Here is a 15,586-nt window from a genome sequence, read left to right as displayed (position 1 = left end):
CATCCTTTCATCCTGTTATCTTTTCATCAGGAGGCAAGATTCTGCTACGATCGGTTTAACAGGACATTAAATGTCATCTAGAAATACAGTTTGACAGGTTGACTGTGTGTGTGTGTGTTGACTGCATAGTGAAGGCTTATTGATTTTATTGTACACCCCTGTGTTCAAAAACTGATTTTCAGTAGTTTCTTTCTGCTCTACTGGACTTAAAAAGAATCGTACATCAAAATAAATCACCTCAAGGCACCAATTATGTACAGTCTCGTTCAAAAGTTTGGGGTTGGTAAGATATAAACATTTATAGAACATAATCTGACTGTTGAGAAAACGGAGCCCGTCAGGAGTAAGTGCCCACCTTGCCATGGACTTTCTGGGCATCAGTTCCCTCCAACAAGTCCTCTGCCCCATCTCCTGATGCAACCTTCCTCTGAATGTGGGCATTCTGCTCCCTTAAGGCCACAATCTGCAAAAGCACAATATAAAAGAGAAATAATGAAAGATAATAGGATAAGATAACAAGCAATATTGATATCAAAATACGCTGTATTGTGTTGTTTATCAGGACACTTTATGTCAAATAATATACCAAACAGTAACAACAAAACAGGACAATCTTATCTGACACAGACATCACTGGTACAACAAATCCTAAAATTGGAGATTCATATGCGACATTAATACTAGAACAACTTTTCTGCTTTGTGCTTCCGGATGCATATTTGTTGTATTCCAAGAGTTTCAAAGACATCGTAGCCGATGCTACACATATAATGTCACATTCTAAATGATTACTATCATTATTTGGTAAACCAAGTCTTAAGCTTTATTTGTATAGCCTGGAAACAACAAACCAGATATCCATACTCTTTCAACAAGCAGACAAAACCGTATCTTTCCTGGAGTGTATGTTTTCCAGGGTAATTTCTGTATGATGTAAATATATATTGTTGATTCTCACTAAACTGCAAGCATACAGCATCATAAATCAGACTTACAGCAGACAGCTAAGTAGTGCTTGTGTCATATGGCACATCAACAGCAAGCACGGTAAATGTTTCGTCAGTTTTTTTAATTGCAAATGTACAGTTTCAAAGGCACTGAGAGCTTCCACACCTCCTTCTGACAGGAATTGTGGAGAGGCAGGAATTTAAGAAACGAGCATCTCGAACTGATCATTTAACAACCAACCTTAACAATTTTGGAGGACCAACTGTATTGGATCCGCAAACCATAAATTATGTTACTAATTTTGCTTACGGAGAAGGATTTTCCAGGGAAGTCTTAAAGGCACAGCAATAGCACAAAACAGCCTGTTTAATTATTAGACAGGGAGAAGGTGGAAAATTATGATGAAAAACTAAATTATGACTTTTTCTTGAACAAATAAAGTTTTATTTTATTATATTATTACCCCTTTAAGGGCATGTAATGTCAAGTGTTTCTTTAGAGATTTCATATGACACTTCTGTCACAGGACTAGAATTCTTAAATGAGAGTGTTAACATTCTGAAGTGATCCCACAGGATTTTATCATTCAGTTATAGGAAACTTCAAATAAATAACAAGGAACTTTTTTGTTGGTGTATACAACACTGAATGCTGCTATATCTTACATTATTATGTAAATGCTAAAATTCAGTATATCTAGACCAGCACAAAACTGCCACAGCCCAATAATGTAAAACTGCAGTGCATACAAATATAGAAGAAGAAGTTGCTGACCATGTCAGCTGGCATATGCTCCCTAATAAAATAACCTAGTATTCTTCCCGGAGCATCTTTTAAGCAGGTTATCTGACTTATGAGCACTGTCACACCAACACACACATTGTTCTCTCTCCAGGCTAAAGGGCATTGGGAGATTATTCCACTCCCATGTTGAGACGCTCTGTCCACTGTGAACACAGAGAAAGCGGGATAGATGGATGGATGGAAATAAGGGAGACATCCGCTTTCTTTTGTTTGGTTTATCGCCGCTCGCCACGCATTCCTTTAATGAGGCGGCAATTAAGGGGCTTCTCGCTTTTGAAGGCACAGAAAGGGAACTGTCTGCCATTTTTCAAGGTCTGAAGATCAAACAATCCCGCACCTTCTGACTCCACAAAGAGCCGGAATATTGAGTCAACTTGCAAATGAAGGTAAATGAGAAGTGGAGGCCCAATGAAAGTGAGCATGGACGCTTTGATGTCGTTCATTTGGTCTCATCAAAGAGGAGCACGTAAAAGAGCGGCTGTGCCTGAAACGCTGGTTTGTTTCAAACAGAAAACAACTACTTCACAGAAACCGGATTCATCTTTGTGACGCACCTGAATGGGTTAAGTGCTCCATCTAACACTGAGATATTAACATGAACTTGAAATTCAGATGGTTCAGTTGTACTTGTGCAGAAATGAAGCACTCTTCATAAATCTGAGATTGCATTGAGAGCATAGCTGAGATTTATGAAGGGAGAAAAAGCTGAACTAATCAAATTTCAAAATTCTCTTCAGAATAATAACATATAACAGCAATGTATCTAATCAAATCAAATGTATTTTACAAGACTAGCAGTAATATTATCCAAAGTACTATATCGTCACTGTCGGGTGGAAACCTCGTATCTCTAAAAAAGCTACTTTTCAGGAAATTTAAAAAAGCACTATATTTTTTAAACAATTAAACACAGCGTTGTCAAAGTTGATATTGTGGCATTATATATGGTCAGACACTTGCACGTGTCATTAGATTATTAACATTGCACCAAAATCAAGCTCAAAGGAGTGAGAATGGGCGCAAGGTTTCTGCCTGACAGCGACGATATATTTAGAGTGAATTCAGGTTGATTGGGACACTTTTTGCCATTGAGATGACTGTAAAAAAGTATCCCAATCAACCTGAATTCAGGTGAAGTGAATATCGCTGATCATCTCCTCCTAACAAGGCCACATATTAATGTCTGGGTAGATCAGATGGTGAGCAAATAATCAGTAATAATCAACATGCTGGATGCTGGAGAAATGGGCAGGAATAAAGACCTGTGTTACGGCAAGGCGACTGGCTCAGGGTATTTCTGAAGGCTTAGGGTTGCTCCGGATATTGTATTGGACAATGCGGGGCTTTAAAGTAAAAAAGGTTGAGACCCACTGTCATAGAGTATTGTGGATCTACACTGCATACATAGTAGGTTGTCTGGGTATTCATTAAGTATTTTCACTGTTTCAGTATTTTCAGATCTTCTACAGTTCACACACTGCTAACACAGACAGAAGACATCTTAAAATAACCTTAAGTACATACACTTTGCTTTAATAAGTGACGTCTGTGCTTCTCCAAAAGCACCAGCCACTGCTGGAATCTGAACATGCCCAAACTGCCTCTGCAATTCACTAAGTTGTGTAAATGTCCTTTTATAACATCAATGAACAGTTATTCAAAAGCATGAGGTTTTTGAATGACTAATACAAATACTAAATAAATATTTTCTGCGAAGTAAACTTGGGCAGCTTAGAGGCTGGATGAATTTTAAAAGCAGCCTCAATTGAAATCCTTGTGTTTTTTCATTTCCCAGAAACAGAATTCATAGCAAATCTTCCTGTCACATGGTTGATGTTGGCGAGAAGAACTGCACTGTGTCTATGTAAGTGAGAATGTTCTCACCAGTCTGTTTGCTGTTGGTCTTGATTTGTGCAGTTGTTAGATTTTTACACATGATTTATTTGAGATGTGGTGAATTTTGAAATGCATAGTTTACATTTTGTACATTCTTTAGAAATGTTTAGAATAATTGTAAAGTTGTTAAAAAGATAACAAAAACCTGTAAGGTATATGTATTAATTTCAATCATTGAAATATTTATTTATTTATTGAATATTTATTTATTGTAAAGAAATATAAATGAAGGAAATGGGGAAGTCACCCCACCAGCCTCTCCCATGACCCCAAGAGAACACACAAGTGTTAATTCAGAAACTAATACAATTATAACACACAGCAGAGTGCTCAATTTCAGTACACATATTCTCAATATAAAATATCTCTTAAAGAAAAATAAATAAATTTGGCTCTCGTTGAGAAGTTTGAAGCTCATTCAGCTAGAACTGCACCATCTGGTCTGACAGTACTAGAATAAACACTAAAATACACAATGTTCTGTTTGCTCTGTTGCATTTCACACTAATAATAATAATAATAATAATCAGATCAGGCAAAAACAACATGGCATAGCAACAAATTAAACATATTTGGCATGTTTATGGAGTATAGTCTTATAGTTTATCTTATAGTAAACTACTTTCTGGTGCAGATTGCTGTATAATTACGTAATCAGAGCATTTGTGCCTCACCTCCTGATTGGCTACGGCCAACTCCTCCTCCAAGGCAGAGACCCGCTCTAGTGACACCCGCAATCTCTCTCGTACCTGAACGAAAGAAGAAAAAAACACTGTTCATCAAGGTTGAGCTCTACTCACAACTTAAGTGAGAATGTTTCTCATATTACTGATTTAGAATCGAATTTGAGGTAGCAAAATTACAGAATTTAAGAAAGTAGAATTATACACACAACATCTTTATTTTCATAAAGATATTGTTGTGGTTCTGTATGACAGATGTCAAACATTTTTTATCTCTTTGTCTTACATTAGATTATAAGTCAAAATTCTACAGAGAACAGAATGGGCCAAAAAAAAAAAAAGAAGAGCTGAATAAAAACACTAATCAGTCTCTCTGGTGACCTGTTTCATCACTGGAATCATTTCAGTGGGTTCAGTCTTTCATCACTGGACGACCAGTCGTCACTAAAACTACGGTCCCATAAATCATGTGCAATTTCCTGCCGTCTGTTACCAAACACCTTATAAATGACACTGTCTGGAGAAGGCCACAGAATGGATTACAGCTGGATGAACTGCCACACAAGGGCTTAATCCATAAATAAAACACCACTGGATAAAGGAAAAGAGAGGTGAGACAGTGGGCTGTACTGTTGAATAAATGTACTTCAACATCACTGTCAAAAAATCAGGAGAGAAACTTTACTTTGGTTACTAAAATAGATCAGTCATAGATAAGTCAGCATATGTATTATATGGGTTAACATCAACAGGTTTGTGGTACTATATATTTGGAATGCCACATATACACGTGTATTAGATTTCTATCAAATTGTCATAGGCAGTACATTAACATTTGCAATGCACAGTGGTAAAGCATAGACATAGCATTAGCATTGTGCTGGCTTTAAGAATTAAACAAAAAAAACAACATGAACCTCAGCAGGTGTTGATCTCAGGGTTTACCTTCTCATCCAGTGCTTTGTGGTGCTCAAAGAGGGACTTGAGAGCTTTGAGGACCTCCACCTCACTGGAGACGCCAGAAGGAGACTGGGCTTGTCGTTTCACCACTGTCATGCGTAGGGAACGTTCATGCCTCGAAACCAAACACTCCAAATGCTCCAACAGCAGCTGTGGCACATATAAGGAGTTCATCTCATGAAGTATCCTCAATTACTATCACAAACATAATACATTAAACCAAATGTAAAACTGAAACTAAATATAAAACTAATTTAATACTAAGTTTGTGGCTGAAATTACCACAATTAAGTCTATAAGAAAGCCCTAAATGCTAATCTAAAAGGGAAACAAAATCTAAATCGTAAACTTCAGCCAAATATAAAACTTACAGAAACTATATAAAGCATACTAATTCTGAAAGTAAATCTAAATCTTAAACTAAAATTAAAATTTAATTTTAATTAATTTAATTTTAATTTTAATTAAAATTAAAAACCTAATTTAAAAATTAATTTGAGTATAAATAAAAATACAGATAAATATAAAATCAAAACTAATTTTAAAAACTAAATGCAACATGAGGTAAAAAAAAAAAAAAAATTGTCATATCACTAAACCCTCAAGGACATTCTTCATATGGAAAATTAATGATATGTGCTTAACACACCATTTAGTCTTTTCTCATTTTACAAGGGAACCCTTTTAGACAGCTAACAACATTACACACAAGAAAACCCATTACATAAACAATAAAGCAGACACAACAAATTGAAACCCCTTGGACCCGGCACAAAGAAGATTATGTTAATGTGGTTACTCTCTGGTCTGGTACATAGCATAAAAAATCTATTTGGTCCCAAAGTCCCAGGGACACAGAGAGAGAGCGAGCGAGAACTGTCTGGCTTTAGATGAGTGGAGTGGACATACAGAGCTATGGATGTGAAACAGAGAATGCAAAGTAAACTAGTTAAACTAATGCTAAAACTAAATCTAAATAAAATCTAAAAAGTGAATTTAAAATACTTTAATAGTTAAAGTGCCCCTATTATGTTCTTTTAAATATTCCCTTTCATGCAATGTGTAAAGTAGCGGTCTGTGAATGTAAACGATCTGCAAAGTCGTAAAGTCGAAAGTGCACGATAAATAAAGTTATTGTTTCTCAAAAGAAGGAATCAACTCTGAACTGCTTAAGAGTCGTCAGGAATTCGAATCCCACTTTGTTACGGAGAACTCCAAAACAAAATTAGGAACCTTTAAAATAACATAATACGGGCACTTTAAAGCTTTAACTAAAATTAAAAGCTAAAACTAAAATGATTTCTAAAACTTACATTTTAGCTAAATCTCAAACTAAAAACTTAATCTATAAAGTTAACAGTCCTAAAAAGTTAAAGCTAAAACTAAAATAATATCTCGAGCTAAAGCTTAAGGAAACACTTCATCTAAATACATCTAAAGTTAAAGCGAAGACAAAAATATAAAATTATAGCTAAAAGTAAACTGTTTTAGCTTCATTTTTAGCATGCTGGTGAAATCAATCTAGTTGATTTCCACAAGTTTCCAAATTTCCAAGCACTGAGTTCGACTTCTGCCAAGCACCATAGGTAGTTGGAAATTCAGGCTTCTCTAGTTGAATGTAACACAGCATTAGGGCTGCAGTAGCACATGTACCTGCCTGAGGGCTGTACTGGCAGTACTGTAGCAGTGCTGCTCTAGAGACCTATCGAGGAGCTGACCTTTCTATTTCTGCTCAGTTCCTTGCTCTCTCATTCATAACCCTCAGTCTGTGCCAGCCTCTGTCTTTCCCAGCGCCAGCTCAGCACTAAAACAACCCTATAGCCGGATAATGCAGGTTAGGTTACTCTCTCTACCTCTGTGTGAGTCTGGTGCCTTCAGTAGACAGACATTAGCTAATACATGAATCTCAGCAATGATCTTAAATCAATATATGTACAGTAACATTATGTGTCATTTTACTTAAAGGGGTGCCATGTTTAAAAATGAATCCTGTATATTTCATCTACATGCTTAATTTTAATACTGAAATCAGTATAATTCCTCTGTTAATGCTGTACTTTCCCTTACTTGACTGCATGACCAGTTAGACATAATTTGACATTGTATGACTATAAGTGCACCTTAAACTTTTCCCACTTTATAACCAAAGTTTAACTAGTAAAGAAAAGTACTTTTAAAAATGTTGTACACTCATATGAAATACACACACAGTCATGTAAGTGTCCAAAAAAGTTATAATCTACATAAGCGTGTTGACCCCTCAGGGTGGCCACCGTGTTGAGATAACTTGACCTCACTTGGTAACTCCCTATTATTAGTATCAATACTCAGAAATAAACACTAAAAAGTCTGGAATATTAGATATATTGATCTAGGCTATATTGGAAAAATAAATAAAAGCGAGTTTACAGTGAAAGTATATACAGTACAGAATATTGCGTATGCCTAGTGGCCAAAATGTGATTTCTACAATGTCTTACAAAGTATGAACTTTCTGCATTATCAGCAACTAATGCTCTTTTAGTAAATGCTACAAGTATGTAAATTGGGACCCAATCTGAAAATTATTAAGATATGATAATTTTCCATAATGACTGATGCATTGCAGAGTCGACAACAGTCTCTCTAGGTGAGCTTTGGGTTAAATACTTCACTCAGTCACATTAGCTGCTCCCTGTGTAAGATTAGAAGCTCTGTTTAAAATGAGTCTGTTTCTAATCTCACTCGACCTCTCCTCTTTTCCATTCCACTACGTCCCCTTATCTCCCTCGATCAGTGCTTCCCTCTGGTTTTTAATACCTCCAATATCCTCAATTCCATAATTGACTCTTCAAACGTTTGGCTGTGGATAAGTAACGCAAGTAATTAATTGAATTGCAGCGTGGAGTCAGGTGTGCCGGGCTGCATTAGCACGGTGACTCAGGCAGGCACTGAGGGGTGCAGGAAAAGAATGGAAGTGAGAATGAGTACTTTCTTGTGAAATGGATAGTCAGAGTGCTGGTTCCTGTCAGATGTTTTAGCAGCTTCTCTGCATTCCATGCAAATGATTGCTGACAATTTTATTGAAAAATACCAGCCTGCCTGCTATCTTGACTTTCAGGGAATTATGATCTAACCGCTACAAGGATAAAGTTATAGCTCAACTGTCATCTCATGACATTAAACCCCAGGAAAATTGGTGCAGACATATCAAAGTGTGAATGTTGTGACTACACGCTGTGATTCTATGGTAAGCATCTCAACAAAATCTGGTTTCAGTTCAGTAAATGCAGTTTGTCTCTAACAAAACATCATGAATTACATGTGCAAGTCATTGGGTGTCAATCTTACACAGGGAGCAGCTAATGTGACAGTGAGTGAAGCATTTAACCCAAAGCTCATCTATAGAGACTGTTGTCGACTCTGCAATGCATCAGTCATTATGGAGCAAAAAACATTATGAATTAGATGCGCAAGTCATTGGGTGGGCATCAGTTCTATTATTGCCTTTTTTGTAAACAAGTACAACTTTTCGAGGCGGATGATGGTTGAGGAGCACAATTCTTTGAAGTGCCTGGAAGACACTGTGTGAACTCACTCTGGTGTTGTTCCTCTCGGCCTTCAGCTCTGAAATCTCCTCCTCCTTCTCCAGCAGCTGTTCTCTGCAGGCATTCAGCTCTTTTGTCAGGGCGGCAAACTCCTGCAAGACACCAAACAGACATTTGAACATCACATACACTGAGTGAGGGGACACGGGTTTGCTTAAGGACAACACTTCTGCATCTGCTGAGATTCTAAAGTGTGCAACTTGTGGACACTTTGCTATCCCATGAGGCAGGCTCCTAAAGGGTCACTGTCCTGTAGAGTTTACCTCCAGTCCTAATCAAACACACCCGAACCATCTAATAATGGTCTTCAGGATTACTAGAAACTTTTTATGCAAGTAATTTTGGGCCGGTTGGAGCTATAAACCCTGCAGGACATTGTCCCTCCCGAAGCAGGATCTGACTGCCATAAGGTAACAGGAGTTGAGGAGTAATATAAAATAAAATGGTGGAAAACTGTGAGCTGGCTGGCTTGTTAAATGTAAGTGGTATAGGTACCAAGGATGTGGTTGCTCATGGCTAAACTTTAGACTAAGGGTAGCCAGCCCTGCTCTTGAAGGGCTACCATCGAACAGTTTAGCTCAAACCCTAATCAAACACATTTGAACCAGCAATTGGAGCAATGCAATGTAGAACAATGCCAACATAGTGGATGTATTCATACTACACACCTTCATACCTGTAGAACACATTTCATCAGCAGTCGGGAAGTATGTTCTACAGTATCAAATTCTGTAAACACTACAGAAGAGTGGAAATTTGGACACAGACACTAACTTTTGTGGCCATGAAATTTGCAGCAACTGCCATGACTGGAGGGAAATGACAACTACATGAAACTTTTCACTTCTGGGAAAGCAAAATCCCAAGTGAAAGGTAGAGATTCAATGTACTCATGGTAATAATCTAAATTCAGTGTCACTAAGAGGATTTCAGAAATGGCAGGAATGGGGCCAGGAATTGACCAGGGCCTGTATATGGAACAAGACGCAAATAGTGATGAAATTGTTTTGCAAGCAAACCTGATGAACAATACAGACTGAAGTCACCCTGCAACCCTATAACCTCAACATTGGAAACAGTTTAACAATACGCACAATGAATCATCCTAGTGACAGGCAGAAGTAAAAAAAAAAAAGGACAATGAATCAATTCAGAGCCAAATCCAAGCCAAAACTGTACCTGTTTGAATATACTATGACTTTAATGATTCGTTTTCACAGAGCTGTACATTACAGTACAGTAGAGTACAATATGCAATTATTAGTTTCGATTGTCAGAAGCTGTGAATTATACCAAAATACCGAACCGTACCACACCACTTTTTTGTGACCCTTCTGTTGGGGTACCTAGCACAGTAGTCCGGTATCTAAAGGGTGGAGCTAGACTCACCGCAGAATGTTGATTGGTTGACAGAGAATCGTCACTTGAGCGTGCTACAAGTGGAATCACAACAAAAGAGGCATCATTTTTTAATATACAGTTGAAACAATACAGTTGCAACACAAGGTCGGCATGCAGCAATGTACCATGGTCGACACATCAGGTGCATATCCTGGGTATCATTGTTGTTTACTGAGTCACTTTCTTTTTCGCACGAGAATGACGTCGATCCCTTCTTTCTAGCAAACACCACGCCTATAAAGTAAGTGCACTGTTGGCGGTGGAAACGCAGACAATATCAGGGTTTACCATCCCAAATCAAACTGTACCGCTCGGTGGAAACAAGCCATACATGACAACAAATTTTACTGTAAAAGTTCCCTTCATCATCCATCTCTCAACTATGACTGAGTGGGCTAAAAATGTGCCACATTTCTAATCTAATGGGCATCACTATTTTCATGATGGATAGGGGTACAGCCAGAATAAAATTACATTTTTGGACTATTATCTCTATGATGAGTCTGTCTGGCGTTTGACTGATGGCAAGGATTAGAGGTCTTATTTAAATAGGTAAGAGTTGAAATCTCTATAGCGGACACTTCGATTGATAAACATGAACTTGGTAGACAATGACAACCCTGCCGCCCAACCACCAGACAGGAGTGATTGGGATCGTGCAAAGGTAGCTGACTGTCTAGGAAAATAACCCACTGTGGTATTGATCTAAGCCTGTCCTCTGTTGCGAGGCTCCTCTGATTATAGAGAGATAATCAAACATGACTCAATCCAGCTGGCCATCAAAGACCACAGTAGAAGTCTTGTGTTAGTTTGTGAGGCGTTGCATTGAGTGTGAACTCATTGTATGAGGCTCTCTTCCATTATGTATCTTAATGCAACCACCATCTCTTGCTGTGATGTATTGATTGCAGATATTATGTGGTGTTATAAAAGAAAAAAATGTGTGTGAGCAAAGAAGTATCCAGGCTTGATGTTGAAGTTTTGCCTAAAGTAAATCCCGTTTAAAATCTTCAAAGAACAAATAAGCTGGGATCTCACAGATTGCATCTTGGGAAGCTTTAAGATTCATTGCTGTGAACATACACCAGTGAACCCATGCAGAGAAACACAGACTAACAACAAACCAGCTCTACATGTGCTAGAATTCCAATCAGTTAAGATCAAAACTTCCCTCTAGCAGCTCTGCCTCTGAAACAAACCTCCCTGAAGTGTTTTCTGAAGTCAAAGGTCACTGATCCAAGATCAAACCAAATTCACAGAGCAGGGATCCAATGCTGCCCTTAGGTGGTAAATGTGGGGTGGGTAAAGCATTGGATCAACATCTGACAAACTCATTAGCGTGCGAAGGTCCCACCAGTGTGTAAAAGGTGAGCACATATTTTCTCATCTCAAGTTTATAAAGTGTATCTCATTAAAGTTGTGTTGTGTAAAGACTGAGATCAAGACTAAATATGGGATTTTCACACTTAAAATAATTTAGGATTATTTTTAATCCTTGGACAACAAAGTCCAGGATTATCATTTTTCACACTGTTTACATTTTAAAACCAATTACAGATGGCACCGCAATTCAGCACAAACGTGTTCTGGTGCAGGGCTTCATAAATTATAAGCAAAGTTGTGTTAAATTAAGTTATATGCGGTGCTTAATCAGAGTCAATTAACTCAAGATCAAAAAATTTTGAAAAGCATAAAGGAGATCCACTTTTTCAATTTCCAGCAGAGTAAACTGAGTGCAGAGCTACAGGAAAGAAAAGAAAAATCACAAATAAGATCTCAACTGTTTCCCCTAGACATGAGATTAAATGGAGCAATCAGACTTTTTTTCATTAGTCTCCTGTTTCTAAAAGTTTTTTCCCCTGAGTAAATTATCTCAGTAAACTCACATCTAGTTTCAGGGAGCTCCTGGCAATCTCAAACTGCTCTCTGAAGTCTGAGATTTCAACGTGAAGATTTCAAAATATCTCAAATTCTTTTAATACAAAATTATCCAAGCTCGTTATTTATGCACAGTCTCATTAGCGTCTATTATTATTTCTCCAAACAATTTTAAACATACGAGACAAAGTTGATAGTTAAACGAAAAATACATAATTCAGAACTCATGTACTAAAATGATATCTGATGAAATGGTACCAAACACACATGATAATTTTCTGCCTAAAATGCTATGCACAACAGCTATGCTAATTCTTCTCCTTTGCTTCACTGTTTCTACCTAGGAATGCCAATCCCTGAATACAGATTGCGCCAGCTAGGGCTGTAGTCAAGACCACCTTTGTCGAGTCCAAGACCAGGACTAGTCGAGTCCAAGTCAAGACCGAGTCCAAAGAGGTTCGAGTCCGAGTCAAGATCGAGTCCAAAAAGGTTCGAGTCCGAGTCAAGACCGAGTCCAGGACAGGAAAAAAAAAAAAAGCAGTCTGCTAAAAAAAAAATATAGGCTAGCCTATAGAAATTAAATCATGTAATAATAATAATTTTAATTTTATTTAAAATAATTGACTAATTCAAAGAACAACAAAAAAATAATAATTATATAGGCCTAAAGGAGCACACACATTCGTTTCGACTGTCTGATCAGCCTTACATTCTGTTCCTGTCAATCATACACGCGATGTCAACCAATTAAACTGCATGAGGGAGGGCCGAGCCAACTCACAGACACACACACACACACACACACACACACACAAGAGATGCGGATAAACAGCGGATCGGGCGGATGACGTGACGAAAAATAATATTTTAGCCTACCACTCGTGGAATAGGCAAAGAAAGAAAGGTAAGAAAAAAAGTCGGAAAACTTTGCCCATTAATTAGATGTGCAAGGCAAGCAGGCTAGTTTTCGGGGTGTTATGGACAATTAAAAATGTGAATATTCACTTTGCACTAGCGGTGGACTTTCAGCGAGCTTATTTAAACATTTATTTTTTATAGAGCCGTTTATGAGTCAAAAGAGCCGGCTCTTTTCATTGAGCTGAGTGAAACGAACCGGCTCACGAAAAAGAGCCGAAATGCCCATAGTTATTAGGTGGCCAGTGTTTCACTTTCCCTCCAATAATATTTTGTTTTAATATCGCGGCGACGTATGTGTGATTACTGGGAACATAATAAAGACACCTGGACTCGGTCGAGACCAAAAGCCATATTTGGCAAGACCAGTGGCCGAGACCGAGACAAGTCCGAGTCCGAATACCAGCGAGTCCGAGACAAGTCCGAGACCATAGAAAAGCGGTCTTGAGTCCGGACTCGAGTACTACAGCCCTAGCGCCAGCTCTAGTTTGGATCCAGATTACAGGTTACAAATGACATTACTTTAGTACAATACTCTCTGGCTGATAACAGAATACTTCCTAAATTATAACATTGAAACAACCATTTTCAGTAAAGCTGCTTTAAAACAATATGTATAGCGAAAAGTGCTACACAAATAAGCTTGAATTGAATTAAAAAGCAACCTCTGAGAATTAGATACAGAGCATTTCCTCTAGGAAGCAACAATAATCACAGCCAATAAGGACATACTTTAATACACAGCTATATAATTTGATTTTGGACAAATGAGATTTCGCTGTGGATGACAAGCTAAAAACAGAAACCAAGTAATTGTCTTACTGTGTGATCATGGAGCAGATTAAGTTTTGCATTGTGCCTTGGTTTATCATGACAGTTTACTTGTTTGGCTGAAGACAATAATATGTCATAACTACTACTCATAGAGAGTAATGAAAAGAAGCCTGGAAGGATTCAACCAGTCTGAGAACTTTGATTCCAGAATATCTCATGAAAAGCAACTTCCTTCCTCAACATAGTTATCCCATACATAGACGGCGCCAGGGCCCAGAGGGCCGCTGCTGGCAGATGCCCATAATGGGCATGTTGACGACACGGCTGTCTAGCAGAATTCACTCGGTTCAGTTTGGCACACACGTCACTGTGGATGAGTTAGGAAAGCGCTAATTAAAAAGTGTTGATTAGAGAGGTGGTGGTGCAGAGGTGTTAGTCTAAGGGGAGAGACAGGCATAATTACAACATGTTCTACACTGCTTTAAACAACGATGAGAGGAAAAAAATGGATAAACATGTTAAAATGTTCAAGGCTGGGTGTGAATGTTAATTTTAACCCAGTTTTAAAGAGGTACGTTTTACATTTGTCAATGTACTGTAAGCAGAGCTATAAAGGTTAACTTATTACCTCCTGGGGTTTTACCATGGCAAAGTGGTGCATACTAACAGTCTTTTACTTAGGCTTTGCTTTACAGGTGAGTTGGAAACACACACACAAAAAAATAAAATAATGTCACCATTTATTAACCCTCATGTCGTTTGAAACCCATTACTTTTTATTCCCAATCCTGTATAACTTTCTTTTTTCTATAGAACACAAAACGAGACATTTTGGACAATGTTTTCACCACAAAAGCATGTGATGACTGGAGGCTGTCAAGCTCTGAAAATCTTCCACTCCGTCATAGCTCTCAAATGTCATTTGCATTTATTCCAATTTGTTGTATGCAGAAGCGTCAATGAGATATGAGATCTATGGCAGAAGCGAATTAAATTTTAGATTGTTCCTATACCACAAAACCATCATATATCTTTAGAATTTATATGTCACATGGACTACATTTATGATAGTTTTATTTGATTTTGGATCTTGACCGTCCCTTGTTCACTGAAAGTATTGTTGTAAGGAAAGGAGCGTGAACATTCTTCAATATTTCTTTTTGTATTTCCCAGAAGAAAGAAAATCATATGGGATTAGAACAACAGGATGGTGAACTATTCATTTAACTCCATTTCATGTAATCTAAAAAGGCACCAAAACCATGTAGGTCAGCAATCTCACACTGACAGCACCCTCAGTGTAAAGTCTGAATAACAAAGACCACCCCATTTGAAAGACAGATGCAAGAACTGCATTGTGGAAACAGACCAAACCTGGTCTTCCCCAAGGAAATAGCACTTCAGTTTGAGACGTTTGGGTTTGACAAGGCCTACAAAGAAATTTCTCGAAGAATGCCAACCAGTCGGTGTGAAAGCCCTGGCACATCTCATTCATTCTATTTGGATTGACTCAAAAACACTCTTTTTCAGCAGGATAAGACACACTCCTGGGAGCGATGGGTCGTTTAAAGCATGGAATGGATAAAAAGACTGTGTAGGACATGAACCTTACAAACTCAGAGAGAGTTTTTAAGACTTTAAATCAAACAGCCTCTGTAATGATAACCTTCAAATGCACCTGCGGCTCTTGAGAAGCGTTCATGTATATTGGCAGGATAGAGCATTCCCATTGTGCAGAAC

The 15,586-nt window shown here is 37.9% G+C and overlaps 1 protein-coding gene across 6 annotated transcripts in view; it reads right to left on the bottom strand.

Annotated features, from left to right (window-relative positions):
- ppfia2 (PTPRF interacting protein alpha 2) overlaps positions 1-15,586 on the bottom strand; it is a 160,956-nt gene that overhangs the window by 35,821 nt on the left and 109,549 nt on the right. For all 6 annotated transcript variants that reach the window (XM_084112385.1, XM_084112386.1, XM_084112387.1 and 3 more), the window contains 4 exons: positions 8,869-8,970; positions 5,277-5,441; positions 4,323-4,397; positions 356-463 (listed from right to left, as the gene is read on the bottom strand). In XM_084112385.1, coding sequence (XP_083968511.1) covers positions 356-463; positions 4,323-4,397; positions 5,277-5,441; positions 8,869-8,970 — 450 coding nt within the window. The remainder of the gene's footprint in view (positions 1-355; positions 464-4,322; positions 4,398-5,276; positions 5,442-8,868; positions 8,971-15,586) is intronic.

Source organism: Abramis brama, assembly GCF_963993115.1.
Source record: "Abramis brama genome assembly, chromosome: 4".
Lineage (NCBI taxonomy): Eukaryota > Metazoa > Chordata > Actinopteri > Cypriniformes > Leuciscidae > Abramis > Abramis brama.
The sequence above is the reverse complement of the archived record's forward strand: the minus strand, read 5'-3'. Positions and strand labels throughout refer to the sequence as shown.